The 18,668-nt window shown below is 42.1% G+C and overlaps 1 protein-coding gene across 2 annotated transcripts in view; it reads left to right on the top strand.

The window, feature by feature from the left end:
- The window catches only part of LOC117364080 (pantothenate kinase 3-like), a 146,145-nt gene that overhangs the window by 97,089 nt on the left and 30,388 nt on the right, over nt 1-18,668 (top strand). For both annotated transcript variants that reach the window (XM_033952899.1, XM_033952890.1), the window contains one exon: nt 277-400. In XM_033952899.1, coding sequence (XP_033808790.1) covers nt 277-400 — 124 coding nt within the window. The remainder of the gene's footprint in view (nt 1-276; nt 401-18,668) is intronic.

Raw genomic sequence — 18,668 nt, 5'->3', positions numbered from 1 at the left:
TGTCCATTTGTGGCTATTTACTGGAGTAAAGTTTAGGCTACTATGTCATCTTTGCTCTATTTATCAGAACCTTTAACCTATCAAATAATTACATTGGAGGGGGGGTTGGTGTAACATCTGAATTGGATACTTATAAGACGCATAGTTCAGTTGTAGTGCTGTTATCGGAACAATTAGGTAAACAATTACCTTTTATTATACATTGTGTTTATGTTGTCCAGTTCTATGTTCACTAGGCATCATGTATTATATAATTTCTTAATATTTTTTCTCTAGCTTTGGACACATGATGAGCAAGGAGAAACAAGAATCAGTTAGTAAAGAGGACCTGGCCAGAGCAACTTTAGTTACTATCACAAATAATATTGGTTCCATTGCACGAATGTGCGCACTTAATGAGGTCAGAAATATTTTTTGTTTGTAATAGAGCACAATATGAACAAGTATTAATTGTTTTTTAATGTCTGTTTTATTAGAATGCAGACCCCACCCCCAACATATGCCACTTGAAGTTGCACAGATAAATTTATTTTCTGAGGATGGGAATAGCAGTGCAAGAGACCAGCTATGTTACAGCTAACTGCTATTTCCAGTGCAATAGGTTGGACATTCTAGACCAGGGGTGCACACACTTTTTGGGCTTGCGAGCTACTTTTAAAATGACCAAGTCAAAATGATCTACCAACAATAAAATTTTAAAAAACAAAAAGCACACTGTAAGCAGAGAAAATGTTAATTATTTATATTCCAGGGTTTTTTCAAAGAGGTCAAGGCAGATGACTTTATACAATGTCACCTCAGTAACAACGATAGAAAAATAGACAAATATACCCCCTCCCTTTTTACTAAACCACGATAGCGGTTTTTAGCGCAGGGAGCTACACTGAATGCTCCGCGCTGCTCTCAACACTCATAGGCTCCCTGCGCTAAAAACCGCTATTGCGGTTTAGTAAAAGGGGGCCATAGTGCAAAATATAGACAGCAGATATAAATTCTCAAAACGGACACATTTTGATCACTAAATTGAAAATAAAATCATTTTTCCTACCTTTGTTGTCTGGTGATTTCATGAGTGTCTGATTGCATTTTCTTCTTCTGACTGTGCATCCAATATTACTTCCCTTCTTTTAGTCTCCTGTTAGCCTCCTGTATGCTTCCTCTCCTCCAGATCTCATTCCCTCTCCCAACTTTTTCTTCCTCTCTCCCTGCCCCCTTCCCTTCCCTTTCTTTCTTTGTCTGGCTTTCTTTCTGTCTCCCTGTCCCCCTTTCTTTCTTTCTGTCTCCCTGTCCCCCTTTCTTTCTTTCTGTCTCCCTGTCCCCCTTTCTTTCTTTCTGTTTCCCTGTCCCCCTTTCTTTCTTTCTGTTTCCCTTCTTTCTTTTTGTCTCCTTGCCCCCCCCCATCTGTCTCTCTTTCTCCCTGCCCCCTCTAAGCCACCACCGCCACAATCGGGGAGCAGGCCCCCAAGCCACCGCCGCTGAGTTCTGAGCTCTCCCTGCTTCCCAACGGTGTAAACAGGACAGCAGAAGCGCCGGGCCCACCAGCCTTCCCCCCCGACATCAATTCTGACGTCAGAGAGGAAGTTCTGGGCCAGCCAGGCAGCGATTAACTTCCTCATTGACGTCGTGGGGGGGGGGAGGCTGGTGGGCCCGGTGCTTCTGCTGTCCTGTTTACGGCATCAGGAAGCAGGGAGAATGCAAAGGCAATGCAAGTCTATCATGGAGCCCGAGATGGGCTCTGCGATCGACTTGTGTTGCCTTCCTGATCTTCTGATCGATATTGATCGACCTTTTGGGTACCTCTGTTCTAGACAGTAGGGTTATTTCCCTTTAGTCGCATGGTTGCAGAAGGAATCCACTCCAGATTTTTCACTCTGCCTCTATAGTACTTCACTGAGTTTAGTGCCCTCTACAGTTTTTTTCCTTCTGCACACATGGATGCAGTTGTGTATATTCTGCTCTTCCCATTTATTGTTTTAATTTGATGTAATTTCATCCCTTTTTTTGGTACATTAGTGCGTTGAGCGATTTTAAAGCTCTGCCTGCTTCAGTCTGTAGCTGACAGGCCAATCCCTCTGGGTACCTGTTGGCCAGTCTGCATAGTTTTCTCTGGAGCTCAGGGCTGTCCCTGAGATGATCTCATCTTCTGTTAGTCAGGGGTCAAGTGCAGGCTGTTAGGCCCCCTTAGGAGGCTCAGGGGGTTCTCGCAAGGTGCCAGCTGCATCATTTTGCCTCCACCCATTCCGGTGCGCATCCAATGGCCCATAAGGGTAGAGGTATAGTCAGACATTGGAGTCTGACTGGCAGCCCAGCTTTGTAGATCAGCTTTGTAGGAATATTCCCAGCATTGTGGCAGTGATTCCCATCCAGCTACTGTGAGAGAGCTGAATACAGGCTTGCAACATTTCTAACTGATCCTCTCGGGTCACAGTGAGTGCACAGGATGATAGCCTGTGAGAGACATTGGGGGAAGTGTGAAAAGTGGGGTTTTAAGTGTTTTTGAATGTTTCCCTATGTTCCCCCTCCTTAAAAATCCTAAAATCGCTATTTTTTGAGTTTGGAAATTTGAAAAATATTGCAATTTTGGAGCTAATTTTGTGACGGAGGCCATTTTGAATTTTTAGTGATTTTATTTTCTAAAGCTCCCTGCTTCTTCAAAACTGTTAATTTTGCCTGGAAACTTGCTGGGATGGAGTTTGTGACTTGATTTTACTCCGGCCCGATTCACTTACCTCTGTGCCGATCCAATTCCGATCCGTACATGCAAATGAGGGGAACGGCATGCAAAGTAGGCAGGGACGCAATTCACTAAAGAAATCTTGGAAACCAACTGGGCTGGCTGATCAACACAAGATGCGACTGCTGGGGACCAGTCACAAATGTCCTTTCTGACTATCCTGAAATCCCAGCCTGCAGCCCATCTCTGCCACTTTTCTCTCTGCCCCTTCCAGCCGAGCCCTGCTCTTGTCGTCCTGATTCTCCTGCTCTCTGCCGCCCTTCCCTGCAGCACGAGCCTGTGGTTTTAAAGCGGGGCTGCACTATGGAAGGGCGGCACAGAGCAAGAGAGTCAATAATTGCCTGCTTTTAGAAGTCCTCTGCTATAAGGTAAGGGGAAGAGGCTGCTGCCACCGGGAATCGCCCTTCCCTGGAAGAGCAGGAGAGTCGAGGCCAGTAAAAACAAAAAACAACCCAGCAAAAATGGACACCAAACGAATGCGCAGATCATCTACAGGGAAAGTAGATGGTCTGCGCATGCGTCAGGATCGCACACTAGCGATCCGTGCGGTCGGAGTAGGACATTCTTCCGATCGCCCTCATTTTAATTTTTTTGTTTCGTGAATTGGTTGGGCCTGCATGGATTGGACACAGACAGTCAGGTTAGTGAATCTAGCCCTTTGTGGTGTATACTTACTACCTTCCCTGGTACCCTGATATGTGCATTTTGGTCTTGGAGCAGTTTAATTCTCCTGAGAGTGCTTTGACTTTGCTAGAAACATAGAAAGATGACGGCAGAAAAGGGCCATAGCCCATCAAGTCTGCCCACACTACTGACCCACCCCAATAAGTCTAGATGCTAGTGAATTGTCTTACGTAGGGATCCCACGTACATGTCCCATTTGCTCTTAAAGTCAAGCACGCCTGTGGCCTTGACTACCTGCACCGGAAGCTTATTCCAGTGATCTACCACCCTTTCCGTGAAAAAATACTTCCTGGTGTCACTCCTAAATTTCCCCCCCCACGCTGAGATTTTATGGCAAAGGAGTGTAAGCAATTTTGGTTCAGCCCAGGGTGGATTTTTGGTAGCGCAGGTGACAAAATGCACCTTCCCCCCAATGTGGGTAGTTTAGTATTGGAGGATATACAGGTCTACCGTGTGGAGGTGATCTTCAGGAAGCTCTCTGATGCAGCTGCTTTGGTGACGTTTTGTGTCGCTCACACGTCATGCTCAAAAGTGTGGCCTAGAAAGTGAGGTGGTGGTTCCCTCTTTTTCAATTTTGTTTTGGTGGGCACAGTTGTTGGATGCATTGTATGCCCTTATGTGAGTTTGACTCAGTGGGCTGCTGTTTCCACTTTTAAGGCTCCTTTGGCTGGGCCACCTTTTTTAGGAACTGTGGATTGTTTGGCGGAAGTCTGGATTGGACCGTCGCCCTATGACTTGACCTGATAGCAGACCTGGCCCTCTGGGGTTCTGGTCGTTCTGATGTCTTGGCATCCAGCGCTTCCAACTGTGTGCAAGTGACATATAGGTGTTTTCTCTGGGCTACCAATTCTGGTATAAGGGCTACAAAAAGTCCTAGCTTTCCGACGTCAGTGCTGTGTCTCCTGATGCACAGGCACAGTTGCGCCAGGTCAACAGATGCCCCGCTGCGGATTAGGGGGCCGTCTCAAAACATTTCTGCTTGTCTGGATGTGCGTTACATCCAAACAGTGGGTCTTGGAGTTTGTTTGGTCAGGTTACAAACTGGATTAGTGGGCAATTTGGTTCTGAACTTTGAGGGCTTTCTTAAGAGATCAGTTTCCTTAGGTGACTCTTGAGGGGAGGAATGCTGGCCTAGTGCGTAACCCTCAATAAACCTGGTTCTAAGAGAGAGGTGGTAGAGGCTCAGTATTAAAGAGAGTTTTTCACAGCAACCTGTGAACTACTGTCTGGGAAAAGTAAACGAGTTTCAGTAGGTTATATTGTTGTAGTTCTTTTTTAGCTCAGCAAAATCAGTTAGGCAATAGTGTTGCCTTTAAAGTCTCTTTAGGGTTTAATACAAAACAGTGTTTTAGCCTAGATTAGTGTTTTAGGTTGCATTTCAGGGCATAATATCAGATTAGGGAACAAATAGCTGTTGAGGAAAGGCTCTGGTGTTAATTTAATTCCCTCTCGTGCACCCCAAGGCTGAGCTTTTTGATTTATAGGCTCTTCAGCCAACCAGGAACAGGGCATTACTTTGGTAGGATTTTTCTGCCCTTTCTTTATTCTTCCAGGTGTAAGAACTTCTGCATCACAGTATGGCTGGGAAACATCATATCACCAAAGCTGCTGCTCAGGTTACAACTTCTGTCTCTGTGCAGGCAGAAAATGTTACCCAGGCAGAGGGAGTGATTCCATGTGCAAGCTGTCTTCAGCTTGAATGAAGTAAAGGAATTGAGAGAGGAGGTGGCAAGACTGAGAAGCACCCGTGAGAATGAGAGGTACATCGATGAAATGGTTCATGATGTGTCAAAGATTTCCAGCAGTGGGGATGAAGAGGTTGTGCTAAGGGGAAGACAGCTGGACTCAGATTACAGAACACTGCAAGATTGGTACTGTGACTCTCCCCGCCCTTGAACTGAAGAACCAGTATGTTGTCCTGGGAGTGGAGAAGATGAGAACATCTCAATGAGAGGAAGAACCAAAGCTTGAAATTCTAAAAAATTACTGGATCTGTGACAACTAGGAGGTGTAAGGTAGTGGTAGTTGGCGATTCCCTTCTGAGAGGTACAGAAGCATCCATCTGCAGACCAGACATGATGTTATGAGAGAGATGCTGTCTGCCTGATGCCAAAATGCAAGATGTTACGGAAAGTTTGCCAAGATTCATCAAGACTGATGACTATTATCCAATGCTGCTCATCCATGTTGGCACTAATGATCTGCCAGGTACCCCTGCAAATGTATCAAAAGCAACTTTGTGGCTCTGAGAGAGAAGGTGAAGCAGACAGGTAGTATTTTCGTCCATCCTCCCTGTCGAGGGTAAAGGTCAGGGCAGAGAAGCCCGCATCCTGGAGATGAATGCATGGCTACATGGATGGTGTCGAGAACATTTTGGCTACTGAAGGAGGACTTTAAACTAGAAGTGATGGGGTAGGGTGATCAAAGCCCCCAGGTGAGTATAAGCCCTCAGGTAAGTAAATCACTGAATACCTCTGCACAGATGAGAAAAGGGGGCAATGTCTGGAAAGCAGTATATACTAATGCTCATAGCATGGGAAACAAGATTCTGGATCTAAAAGCTGTGATGGAAGAAGATGAGTTAGATATAGTGTTGATCACAGAGACGTGGTTCATGGAGAACAATGACTGGGAGAACAATGACTGTAGTTATACCGGGCTTTAATCTGTTCAGGAAAAACAGAATAAAAAGAAAAGGCAAGGAAGTAGCCTTATATGTTAAAGATCATATTAAAGCTACACAATTGCAGGATCTGCAGGGCAAGGAAGAGGCACTGTGGATCAATTTGGAAAAGAGGGAATGGTGAATATATTTACATTGGTGTGATATACAGGCCTCCTTCACAGACGGTAGAAGTGGACAGAAATTTAATAGTAGGCATTCAGAATATATTGCATTACATTAGTGATTTCTATTCCACCAATATCTTGCGGTTTAAGGTGGATTACAAAAGAAGTTATCTGGCCATTTCCAGAAGAATTGAAGAGAAGAGCGGGTTGCTTCAGAGAAATTGAGATGAGTCTTGCAGTGTTAGTTTGTCTTCCAAGATTTCTTGAATAGCATGGTTTTTATTTCTTTTCTAAACGATTTATAGTCTGGGGGTCATAATCAGGAAATTGGAGAGTTGGTAGTCCAGTTTTGCTGATTGTGTGGCTAGAAGGCCATCTAAAAAAGGGGAAGTTTTACTAATAGGTGATTTTAACATGCTTAATATTGATTGGGGTATCCCTATTGCAGGGTCTTCTAGAAGTAGGGATTCTCTACAAGGAGAACTGTTCCAGCAGTTAGTAATGGAATCCACGCAGGATGGGGTAATACTGGACTTAGTGCTTACAAACAGGGAAAGTGTTACAATGAGTGATCTGGCATCCAGTGATTACTGCATGGTACGGTTTAATATTAAGATGGGTATGGAGAGGGCTTATTCAAAAGCAATGGTTCTAGATTTTTTTAAAAACTTAACTTTGTTTGGATGGGGAATTATGTCAAGGAGTCTCGAAGGAGTGGAAATGCAGTGGGTAAAACTGAAAGGAGTAATTGTAAGAGCGACAAGCCTTTTTGTGAGGCAACTACTGTATATATTCAAATATACTTGTTTATTCTTTCCAAAAATACTAAAACTAAGGGGTGCATGCAATGAAGCTGCTAAGTAGTAGATTTAAAACAAAACAAAACGGAGAAATCATTTCTTCACACATGTAAACTAAACTCTGGAATTTGTTGCAGAGAATGTGTTGAAATAAGTTAGCTTAGCAGGGTTTAAAAATGTTTGGATGCATTCCTAAAAGAGAAATCCATAGGCCATTATTGAGATGGTTTGGGGAAATCCACTGCTTGTTAAGCAGCATAAAATCTGTTTTACTACTTGGGATCTAACTAGGTACTTGGGACCTGGGTTGGTCATTGTTGGAAAAAGGATACTGGGCTTGATAGACTTTCAGTCTTTCCCAATATGGTAATTCTTATGTTCTTATAGCATAGTTTGATGCCTTGTTATCCAGAAACATTTGTACCACATCCTCCTTAGACTTCTATGCCACTACCAGATCAGTGTTGTCTAAGAGCTGTTCAAATTACTATCCATCATCATTTTTGTGTTCTCAGGACCAACAAAAATACTTGCCTTAATTTTGGCATCACTTATGCATGGAAACTTTTCTTTCAGGTATTTAAATCCTTTCCCTTCCTTGTTCATTGCTTTGAAGTTCATGAGTTTTAGCTTGATATGAGAAGGTGGTGAGATCTTTGGATCTACAAGTGGCTTATGTACTACATTTTTCTGGCCAGGTAACAAGTGTTTATGGAGGTGCCATTCCTTCTTTGATATAGTGTAAATATCTGGCCCAACTGTCTCGCTCATAAAAACTGTGATTAATATATCTGAGTTGCAAGCCAAGAAGCAATACAACAATTTTCAGATCACCACCTATGTTCAGTTATGCTTGGTTTATTGTATGGGCTTCAACAAAAGTGCCATATTTTCATGTCTCTTCACGTGAATAGCACATCCAATTAGTATTGATAGATAAACATTTTAATTAAGTGATAAGAGCTTTACCTTGGATGAATCAAACAGGTACGGATTTGTGGATCACACTTAATTGACCCTGAGAGCCTTGAGGCTTACCTTGAATGAATTGAACAGGTACGAATTTGTGGGTCACACTTGATTGACCCCAGAGAGCCTCAAATAGTCCAGTGACAATGATGGAGAAACACAAATCTTCATCTTTCAGAAAAAATGTAGTCAAATCTTCCTGGTGCTTACAAAACAGAGATTTGTTATTGTAGGTGCAAATAGATTACGTTCTTGAAGTCTTGAACCAAGTAATTCTGCTTGGTTCTTTGACAGGTTTAAGTCCCTCATCAAGCCATTTAATTCAAACTATGATGGCTGAAAATCTGAATCACTTTCACTTCTGAAGTCCAGTGTCTCATCTACTGCTTTGTCGTCATCAATGTCTAAAGCAGCCCTGCACAACATGTGGCCCGATATGGCTCTCACTGTGGCCCACGCCAGCTTGTAGGTCTCTCTCTTCTGTGTTTAGTTTCTGGATGGCTCCCTTGTTGCTGTCTTTTTCCGTTCAGAGCCGCGGTGGCTCCTTGCGTGATCCGCGCCTGTGTCAGAAGTCTTCTCTTTGACATGATGTCAGAGGGAATGCTTCAGTCGCAGCCGCCTGCGGCTTTCAGCGCAAAAATGACTGCAGCAAGGGAGCCAGCCAGAAGCTAAACACCCGCTGAAGGGAGGCACAGAAGGAAAGAGGGAGAAGGAAGATGAGAGTAGAGGATCGAGAGATACCAAGTCCATATGAGGAAGGGAGCGAAAGGAAAGGAGATATCAGACCATGGAGGGGGAGGGAGAGATGCCAGGGCATAGGGGGGGAGGGAAGGAGACAGATGCCAGACCAGGGGAAAAGAAGGAAGGAGGGAGGGAGAGAAAGGAAGGAGAGGAGATGCCAGATAATGGAGGGAGAAGGGGGAGTTGGAAGGAGAGGAGAGAGATGCCAGGGCATGGGGGAGAGAAGGAAAACTAAGGAGACAAATGCCAGACCAGAGGAAAAGGAGGTGCCAGAGCATGGAGAGAGAGATGTTGGTTAGGGGAGGGAGGGAGGACCGGAGAAGAAGCATGCAGGAGTAAGAGAGAAAGAAATGTTGAACTGGTGGGAAAGGATGGAGAAATGAGAAATGGACTGGGAGGGGGGCCAGAAAGGAGGAAGAGAAGGGAGAAGGACTACAAAGGGTGGATAAGAAGGCCCTGGAAACATAGTTAAAAGCACAGAAAAATAGTCACCAGACAACAAAGGTAGGGAAAATTTATTTTATTTTCAATATAGTGATTGAAATGTGTCAGTTTTGAGAATTTATATCTGCTGTGTGTATATGAAAAATGAAAGAAAAAAATTGCATTACAATTAGTAAAGGGGGTAGGATCTGGGGCAGAGCTTGGGTGTGGGTTTAGGGCAGAGCTTGGGAGGTCTGTGGTTGGGGGTACTTAGCTTGAAGTAGTTGAGAAACACTGCTTGCTGTAGGTGCCAGTGCCTCTCTTTCTCTCCCACCGTCTTCCCTGCTGGCACCCCCTGCTGGCATCTCAGGGCCTGTCTGGAAGGCCTTTGTACATGTGCGAATGTGAACGTGATGATGTCGCACAAGCATGTGATGTCATCACTGCAATATCCGTGCACTTCTGGGTGACTCGAGCCATGGCCATTGCTACATTTTCCGACTTCGTTGCAGCCCCAAATCATTTTTGAGTTGTGCAGGCATGGTCTAAAGTATACTTATCTGATGGCTTTGGCACAAGAATGCTATCATCATGTAGCACTGATCTCAAAGCTGATGGAAGATTAGGTTATGAAATTGACTTTTTGTTTTTGGAAGAAAAGCCTGAAACAATTGTCAGTCTGTAGCATGATCTTTCTACTTTCACCATATCACTGGGATGACAAATGGCATGGTTGGCTGTGAACCAGGATGGATTTAAATCATGGTTTTCTACAGAAAGACTCAATCTTGCTAGTATAATAATATTTACAACCAGATGAAGGTTTCATTTTTTTTAATGGGTCATTCCATGTCAAGTAATCCAATATTGAAAATCATCCACACTCGACCTCCTCCAAATTGAATAACATTTTGTGTCGATGTTCCCTATAGCCTCAAATGAAACCATGTAAAATTTTTCAGCTGGATCTCTAATGGTCTGAGACCTAGAGTCTGTTGAATCTACTTCACCCCCAGGGTACTGTGCTCTGCGTAACATAAAATGACAACTTTGTCCAGCCACTACAGCCCAACAAAGCCTCCAAGAGAACTGAAATTTTGTGGATTAATACAACCCCTGGCACTAACTTCATGTGCAAAGTTTGGCATTTAACATTAGTTTACCTCCCCTTTTATTACATTACATTAGTGACTTATATTCCGCCTTTACCTTGCAGTTCTAAGCGGATTACAGTGTAAGACAGCTGGACATATCCAGGAAGTTACAATTCAGGGGATGTATACAGATCAGGCGTAGAATAGAAGGGGATTGCTGGGGGTTTCTAGGAAGTTATAATTGGATGATGCTTACATAATAGATGCCAGAAATTACAATTTAGGAGAAGGGTTTAGGCTTGATTGCTTGTTAGGTTCGGTTGGGAGGTTGTATAGTTTTGTTGAAAAGTAGGGTTTTGATTTCCTTTCGGAATGATTTAAAGTCTATATGAGCCAGCAAAGTAGGTAAGAAATGTTATAAAATAAATTTAATGCCTACTTTAACTCCTCATTGCTCCTGATCTGTATTTTGATTCAAATCATAACTGTACCATCTTTTGTGGCACAATGCATGCACATAGGATTTGAATTAAGAGGCTTTGTAGCCAATTGGAAGCAAATATATTACACAAAGAAATTATATTAGTGCTTTATAAAAATTTTGGCTGTTTTTGGGTGCAAATATCTCAATTGTACATCATCCATTTATTTTTATATGATTACATTACATTAGTGACTTCTATTCCGCCAGTACCTTGCAGTTCTAGGCGGATTACAAAAGAAGATAACTGGACATTTCCAGGAAAATTACAAATTAGGGTGCTGTTTAATGGTTGAGACTTTGAAGGGAAATTTACAAATGTCTTTTTTGCTATAAAAACTATTCTGTTTCATATTTGGCCTGGCCTTGTTGGGGTTTTTATTGAGCTTTACAAAAATCAAAACATAAGAAACCTCATGGTGCAATTCAACAAATACATAAGCATAATGTACATCATATAAAATAGCACCATAACATAAGCAATACAATACAGAAAAAATCAAAGAAATAAAGAAAAGAAAGTAAGAATAATACAAAGTAAGAAATAAAATCACAGTACAACCTAGTCAGTAAAAAGTGTACAGCAATATCTGGATGTCAAAAATAAAAGGGGGCTCAGTGAAAGAGAAGCAAAGCAGTGCAAGGATATGATACTAGCTGTGAATACGATTTCCAAGCAACCCATCTGTTAAAACAGAGGAGTCAACCAGATAACTAATAAGGTGGAGTGGCATGGTCCAAAAGCTGCTTGGCTACCTGGACCTTCTCTCCGATGTCAGAATTTGAGTTGGGGGAAGGCTGGTGGGCCAGTGGCATGCAATCGCTGCATGCTGGCCCTTCCCTTCCCTTCCTGGAGTTGCGGCGGTGGACCGGGGAGAGAGGAGGAGGAATCAGCGGCGGGTAGGCAGGCTTCGGCATGGCAGGGAGGGAGGAAGGCAGGCTTTGGCGCGGCAGGGAGGGAAGGAGGAAGGCAGGCTTTGACATGGCAGGGAAGGAGGAAGGGAGCACTAACTTACATAGGAAAGGAAGAAGGGAGCACTAACTTACATAGGAAGGAAGGAGGGAGGAAGGAAGGGAGCACTAACTTATATAGGAAGGAGATAGGAAGGGGGCACTAACATAGGAAGGAGGGAGGAAGGGGCACTAACTTACATAGGAAGGAGGGAGGAAGGGGGCACTAATTTACATAGGAAGGATGGAGGAAGGGGGCACTAACTTATATAAGAAGGAAGGTGAGAGAGAGGGAATAGAAAGAGACAATTGTTGGGCCTGAGTGAAGAAAGAAAGATTAGATGCACAGTCAGAAGGAAGTGCAACCCAGAGGCTCATGAAATCACCAGACAACAAAGGTAGGAAGAATGATTTTATTTTCAATTTAGTGATCAAAATGTATCAGCTTTGAGAATTTATATCTGCTGTCTTATGTGTTGCACTATATTTGTCTATTTTTCTATAGTTGTTACTGAGGTGACATTGCGTCTAGACAACTGATCCACTCATTTCTCTCCCCTCAATAACAATTAACTTGTCCTATTGATCACTTTCTCCTCAACAATGGATTTCCTGTCCTATTAATTTTCTTTCTTCCACCCCTCTTAAAGTCAATCAATTTGTATCTTTGCTTAATCTTTTGTAAACCTTCACGGTACTGCGGTATATAAACTGTTATTATTATTATTGCATATTTTAAAGTCAACTGCCTTGACATCTTTGAAACCCCCCCGAATATAAATGATGATTAACATTTTCTCTGGGAACAGTGTGCTCTGTGGTTTTTTTTTAATTTTGTGGTTACCATTATGTATTAATAAGATTATATTGTGTGTATATGAAAAATGGATGGAATAAATTACATTACAATTAGTATTATTATTATTATGGGGTGGAGTCTGGGGCGGAGTTTGGCCGGGTGTACTCGGTTTGTATTTGTTAGGCTTAGGGGGTACTTGGCTTGAAAAGGTTGAGAAATACTAGTCTACATCACCAACATATTTTAACATTAAACACAGGTTAAAACCTTGGTGTTCTTTCAGGCCTATTTTAAGCTATTAGGAACAGCAGATAAAACTGTGGCCTGATATGTTTTGTAGCCAAAAAAAATTGCTCTTTCAAATGGTGCAAGAAAGCAAGAGATTGGAGGATGTATCGTTGTAATATGACATTTATCTCATAAAAGAAAAGTGTAGTGTGTCTAAAGGTTTATGGGGTATTAACTGGCTGTAATCTCTTCCAGTTCCTAAAATCTGAACCCTATTGTGCTTTCTGTTCAGGAGCTATGTTGTATCAAATATTTGCCAGTGCATTTCACAGCAACTTTTGTGGTCCCGCAGTGAATACACCAAAGCATGCACAATGATCTGAGTTCTATATCTGGATTCAACACAAAAAGATTTATACTTCTCCTTCTGTATTCGCTGTGATAGGGGATTAACAGAACCGCAAATACAGAAAAACTGCAATAACTTTTTCATATGATGTTCGCTGTTTTCTATTAAAAACCATCGTGAATAGGATAAAACTGCGAATAACATGGTGGGAGACCTGGCCTGTTCTGAAGGAGAGGCAAAACACAGTGAAGAAAGTGCTGGGAATTGGCGATTTTCTCTGTAAATGCTTGGAATCAGCGATTTCTGTATGCAAGCTGATGTAATTGGGGGGGAAGACCCAGCAAGCTAAAAACCGTGAATAATCAAAACCGCGAATACGGAGGGAGAAGTGTACTAGAAATATGACTTTTAACTTTATCGAGGAATTAGCCGTTCCACAACCTGAACCAAAAGTTGATGATTTTTCACTATCTTCCATGGAACGAGAAAAGTGTCCCCAATAATGGGGCCCCTAACTTTGGAAGAAATTGAGATCCTGCTCTAAGACTTGGTACATATTCATTGTATGTCCTGTTGTACCTCCTGTAAAAATTTCAACTTCTGAGATAGTCAAATGGGAAGGCCTAAACTACTTGACATGGAATAGCCCAAATATAAATTTTCAAATTAGTTTTACAGTTATAACCAAATCAGTAATTTTTTTTTTAATACTATTTGATGATAATAATAATAATAACTTTATTTTTCAATACCGCCATAGTCAGACGACTTCTAGGCGGTTCACATCGAAAGAAGGCTGGACATTCAGCGAATTACAAATATGTGAGGGGAATGTTGCAGAAGAAAGGGGGAGGGAGGATGTAAGCGGGGTTGAGAGGGGAGGGGATGTGAGAGGGGGTTGGGATTGCCTGATATTTTGTTTCGGGTTTGTAGGGGGAAAAATGCGTAGAGCGAAGGTCGGTCTGTTTAGGTGATGAATTTGTCGAACAGAGTGGTTTTGATTGGTTTTCGGAATGCGTTGTAGGTCTGTCTGGTTTTATTTATGTAATTTCCCATACATAGATGAACAATTATGAAATTATTGTGAGGTGAACTATCTCCAGTTTAAGCCTCAGCACCCTGAGGTTGTGGATTCAAACCCTGCGCTGCTCCTTGTGACCCTGGGCAAGTCATTTAATTCTCTACTGACTCATGTACTTTAGATAGATTGTGAGCCCATAGGGATGGGGAAAATGATTGAAGTACCTATATGTAAACTGCTTTGTGGTTGTAAAAACTACAAAAAAGCAGTATACAAGTCCCTATCCCTTTCCCCTTTAATAGGTTAATCATTCGTATTTGGATAACCTTTCTGCTGTACTTTATTGAAAAAAGAAAAATGATCATTATTTTAACAATTTATTAAACAAAACAATAGCATTATAGCATGTGTATTCTTTTATTTGCTTAAACATCAATGTTTACTGATATTGTTAACCAAAAAAACACTGTGGAATGATGATGTTCCTGTAATGGACTTTATTAAAAATATAAGTTCCAAACATGCAATAAAGCAATCCACATGAAAATAAAATCATCCACATAAAAACCTAAAAGACCTAGTTCGTTGAAAGCATAGGACCCAACACGGTCCACGGCCTCTGATGTTTGGCTGAGCTCCGCGATCATACTCTGTGTGGCTCTTAGACCTGGCTGACAATCCCACAGCATGCAGGTTATTCAACCTGCTCTTCTGGAGGACCTCATCACAGATGCTCTGCAGGAATGAACACTGCAGCTGGCTCAGCTGGTCCTGCAGGAATATTCTCTCATGAATGATCAAGAGGCTTCTAACTGCCTCCTTTCCTGATAACCCTGATGCGGTTTGTATCCTGTCGGAGTTTTGGGATAACTCGGAGGGACCCCTGAAATGTGCTCAGGCCACGGTCTTTGTCCCATGGTGGGCAGTTTTACCAAGCACTTTGCTTCTCCGATGGTGGATTCAGCTGTGGCTCAGGTCACCAAGCGTACTTCTCTCCCTCCTGACGGAGGAGTGGTCCTGAAGGATGTTCAGGACAGGTGTATGGATTTCACCCTTAAACGCCTTTTTTGATTCAGCTGTGGCCGGGCTAAAGATGGCACCAGCCTTGTGCCTCTTCACACTTCCATGCCCTGTCACGTGGTGCTGCACGTATTTTGGACTTTCTCATCTTCGACATGGATTGTATGGCTGATGCCTTATCTGACATTCTGAAAGTTTTTGCCAAGCTGGGCACTTCTTCAGTGTCTGCCCGGAGGATGTCTTGAATCAGTCTTCTGAGGTCACTTGAGCAAGTTACCCTTTTAAGGGACAGCTTTGGTTTGGCCAGGGTCTGGATGACCTCGACAAGTGTACAAGACCGCAAGCCAAAGGCTTTCCCCGGGAACAGGCCATGCCCCACCAGGGGTTCAAGGAATGATGGACGTCCTTGCCAGTATAACGGTCCTCCTGTTTTGGGAGGTCCGGCCATCAGCAGTTCTCTAATGGACATCAAGCATCTCCCCCTTAAGAAACAGTTTCGACACCAGGCCTTCGGCCCTTCTCCCGCATGTCAGGGGGGCAGCAGTTTGCTTTCCTGGCAAGAATGGAAGACCATCACATCTGACCGCTGGATCTTGGAGGCATTGCGCGATGGGCTCGCATTGGAGTTTCTCCGTCCTCTTTCCACCCAAAGCGCCCCAAGGTGGTGCTTCGGGTGCAGGGGAAGAAATTTAGATCTTGCAACCATTGAGCAAATTGTAAGCGTCTTTGAACAGAAGGAAGTTGTTAATATCTAATTTTGACTCTCATGAGTTAATGGAAAGTGAACTACTCTCTTTCAAAGCTAAGCGTCCTTCCTGTTTTTACGCTGCTATCGATTCATGTCCTGGCTGGCAACTGGGGGGCTAACACTGTGAATTTTGGCAGAAAATATATTGATAACTATTTGTGAATTGGAATTGTGTTGAATCACTAGTATATGATTTATGTCACATTATGCATATGCACACATTATGGTGAATCCAATGATGGTGTGTGGAGACAGAGACTGTGTCTGAATTCAAGAGGGCCTGGGATAGGCATGTGGGATCTCTCAGAGAGAGAAAGAGATAATGGTTACTGCAGATGGGCAGACTAGATGGGCCATTTGGCCTTTATCTACCATCATGTTTCTTGTCCGGTTTATATCCAGGTTTAATTGAGCAATAGCGTTGTTTCCTTTTGGTAACTTTCTCTTCAGAGCTCATAACCTCACACTGCGGATTTTCATAATAATTTATTTTAATTTGTCTTATAGAATTCATTGGCTAGCCACCTGATTGTTTATTTTCTTTTGGTATCTTTTTAAGTATTGATTTTTGTATTGGGGTTTGTTTGGTTTCAAATAAATCTCATACATATTCATAGCCATACTGGATCAGAACAGTGATCCATCTAGCCCAGTGTCCTGTTCCAACAATGCCCTATCCAGGTTATAGGTACTTGGTTGCGGACCTTGAGGATTGAGATTGCCCACCCCTAGGAGTATCATACATGGACACCTGAAAAACATATAGTGAAAGCAAAAATGGTATCTTTTATAAATAAATGCATGATATAAGCATAAAGAAAACTCTAAAATAAGGTACGGAGGAAGTAATTTGTGGGTAAAAGAAGATAGGAAAAAGACTGCACTGAATAGATTTTTTAACAGTTTATTTACCATCCTTTGTGGTAATATTTTTGATAATACTCTGTACTTTTAGCTTCTTTACGGTGCTGCCTTGTAAGATTTATGTCAAGCAGCATTGTACAGGGCTATGAAAGAACTGAGATCTAATCATCTTTTTTATACTGATGACATATAGCCAAGGTAAGTTCCTCTGAAGCAGCAATTTATCAGGTCATTATTTACTGTTAAAGCATCTGATAAATGTTACCTTGTTATTGTGTGTAAATTTATTTTTATTCTAATTTATTTATTTAAAACATTTATGTTCTGCATATCCAACAATTCTATGCAAATTACAAAATAACATACATTTGTTGTTTTTTGTGATTTTATTATGTAATAAACACATCAGTACAGCAAAACATAAAACAACACTTCACCAACCCACAAAATCACAAGCTCTCTCCCAAATAATTTACCTACATCACTAATTTAAAACTTTTGTTACTTAATATTTATCTACTGTGTTGTCATAAGGTATTATCAACTTAGACCTTGTGAAGGTGGTCTGAATTCAAGAGCACTTTTCCAAAACTCACTCAGTCTGTATTTTGTCAGTTTTGAGTTATGTGATTAATTTCATTCATTAACACAAGATTCATTTACTATAGTTTATTCATATGCCATAACTTACTAAGTCCTTGGTACTTTAATGACTTAGGGCCTCTTCTATCAAACTGCGCTAGCAGTTTTTAGCGCAGAGAGCTGCGCTGAATGGCCCGCGCTGCTCCTGATGCTCATAGGAACTCTATGAGTGTCAGGAGCATTACGGGCCATTCAGCATGGCTCACCGTGCTAAAAACTGCTAGTGCAGTTTGATAGAAGAGAGGCCCTTAGTGTTGAATATTTTATGCATAGCTCAGTTCAAGAACTGCTACCTATTTTTCTCAAAACTTCTATTGATCGCCTAAGTGAGTTTTGAAAAAATGTTCTCAAGTTACTTTTGTTAAACTAATACAAAATTAAGGGGGTCCTTATTTTAAGTAAAATCTGGACTTGGTGTATTCTAGCACTGTTTTGCCCTACTTTAATGCCACAGTAAATCTGGGCTTAGCATGTAGGAATTTTCTTTTTGCAGATCGTATTCTAATATTCCTATTAGCACCTGGCATTCACCAACACTTACCATCTCTTATTTAGGTGGCAATAAATGTGCTTACGGGGAGAGTGTGGCGCAGTGGTTAAAGCAACAGCCTCAGCACCCTGGGGTTGTGGGTTCAAACCCACGCTGCTCCTTGTGACTCTGAGCAAGTCACTTAATCCCCCCTTTGCCCCAGGTACATTAGATAGATTGTGAGCCCACCAGGACAGACAGGGAAAAATGCTTGAGTACCTGAATAATCTCATTTAAAGCGTTCTGAGCTCCCTTGGGAGAATGGTATAAAAAATTGAATAAATAAATAAATTGTGTTTAATCCAGTGTTATCCAGTTAGCATGCACTAATTCCTAACGTGCTAGCTGGATAGCTATTACTACTACTACTCCATCATTTCAGTTTTGCTGAAAGGCATATGCAGCACTGTACATTAATATGTAATACATAGTCCCTTCTCAGAAGGGCTTATAATCTAATTTGGACAGGCAGGATATATAGGGGTTGGAGAGTTTCTTGCAGAGAAAATGATAGGATGGACATAGGTATCTTATGGTGAGTGGGAGTTAGGAATTGAAAATAGTCTCGAAAAAGTGGGCTTTCAGCTTGGGTTTAAATATTGCTAGAGACGGAGCTTGATGTATTTACACAGGAAGTCTGTTCCAGGCATAGGCGCAGCAAGATAGAAGGGACGGAGTATGGAGTTGGCAGTGGAGGAGAAGGGTACAGATACTAGGGACTTAACCGATGAATGAAGTTCACGGGAGGGAGCATAGGAGGAGATGAGTGAGGAGAGAGCTTGAGGGGCTGCAGAGTAAATG

The sequence above is a fragment of the Geotrypetes seraphini genome, chromosome 1 (assembly GCF_902459505.1).
Source record: "Geotrypetes seraphini chromosome 1, aGeoSer1.1, whole genome shotgun sequence".
In the NCBI taxonomy this organism is placed as follows: Eukaryota; Metazoa; Chordata; class Amphibia; order Gymnophiona; family Dermophiidae; genus Geotrypetes; species Geotrypetes seraphini.
The sequence above is the reverse complement of the archived record's forward strand: the minus strand, read 5'-3'. Positions and strand labels throughout refer to the sequence as shown.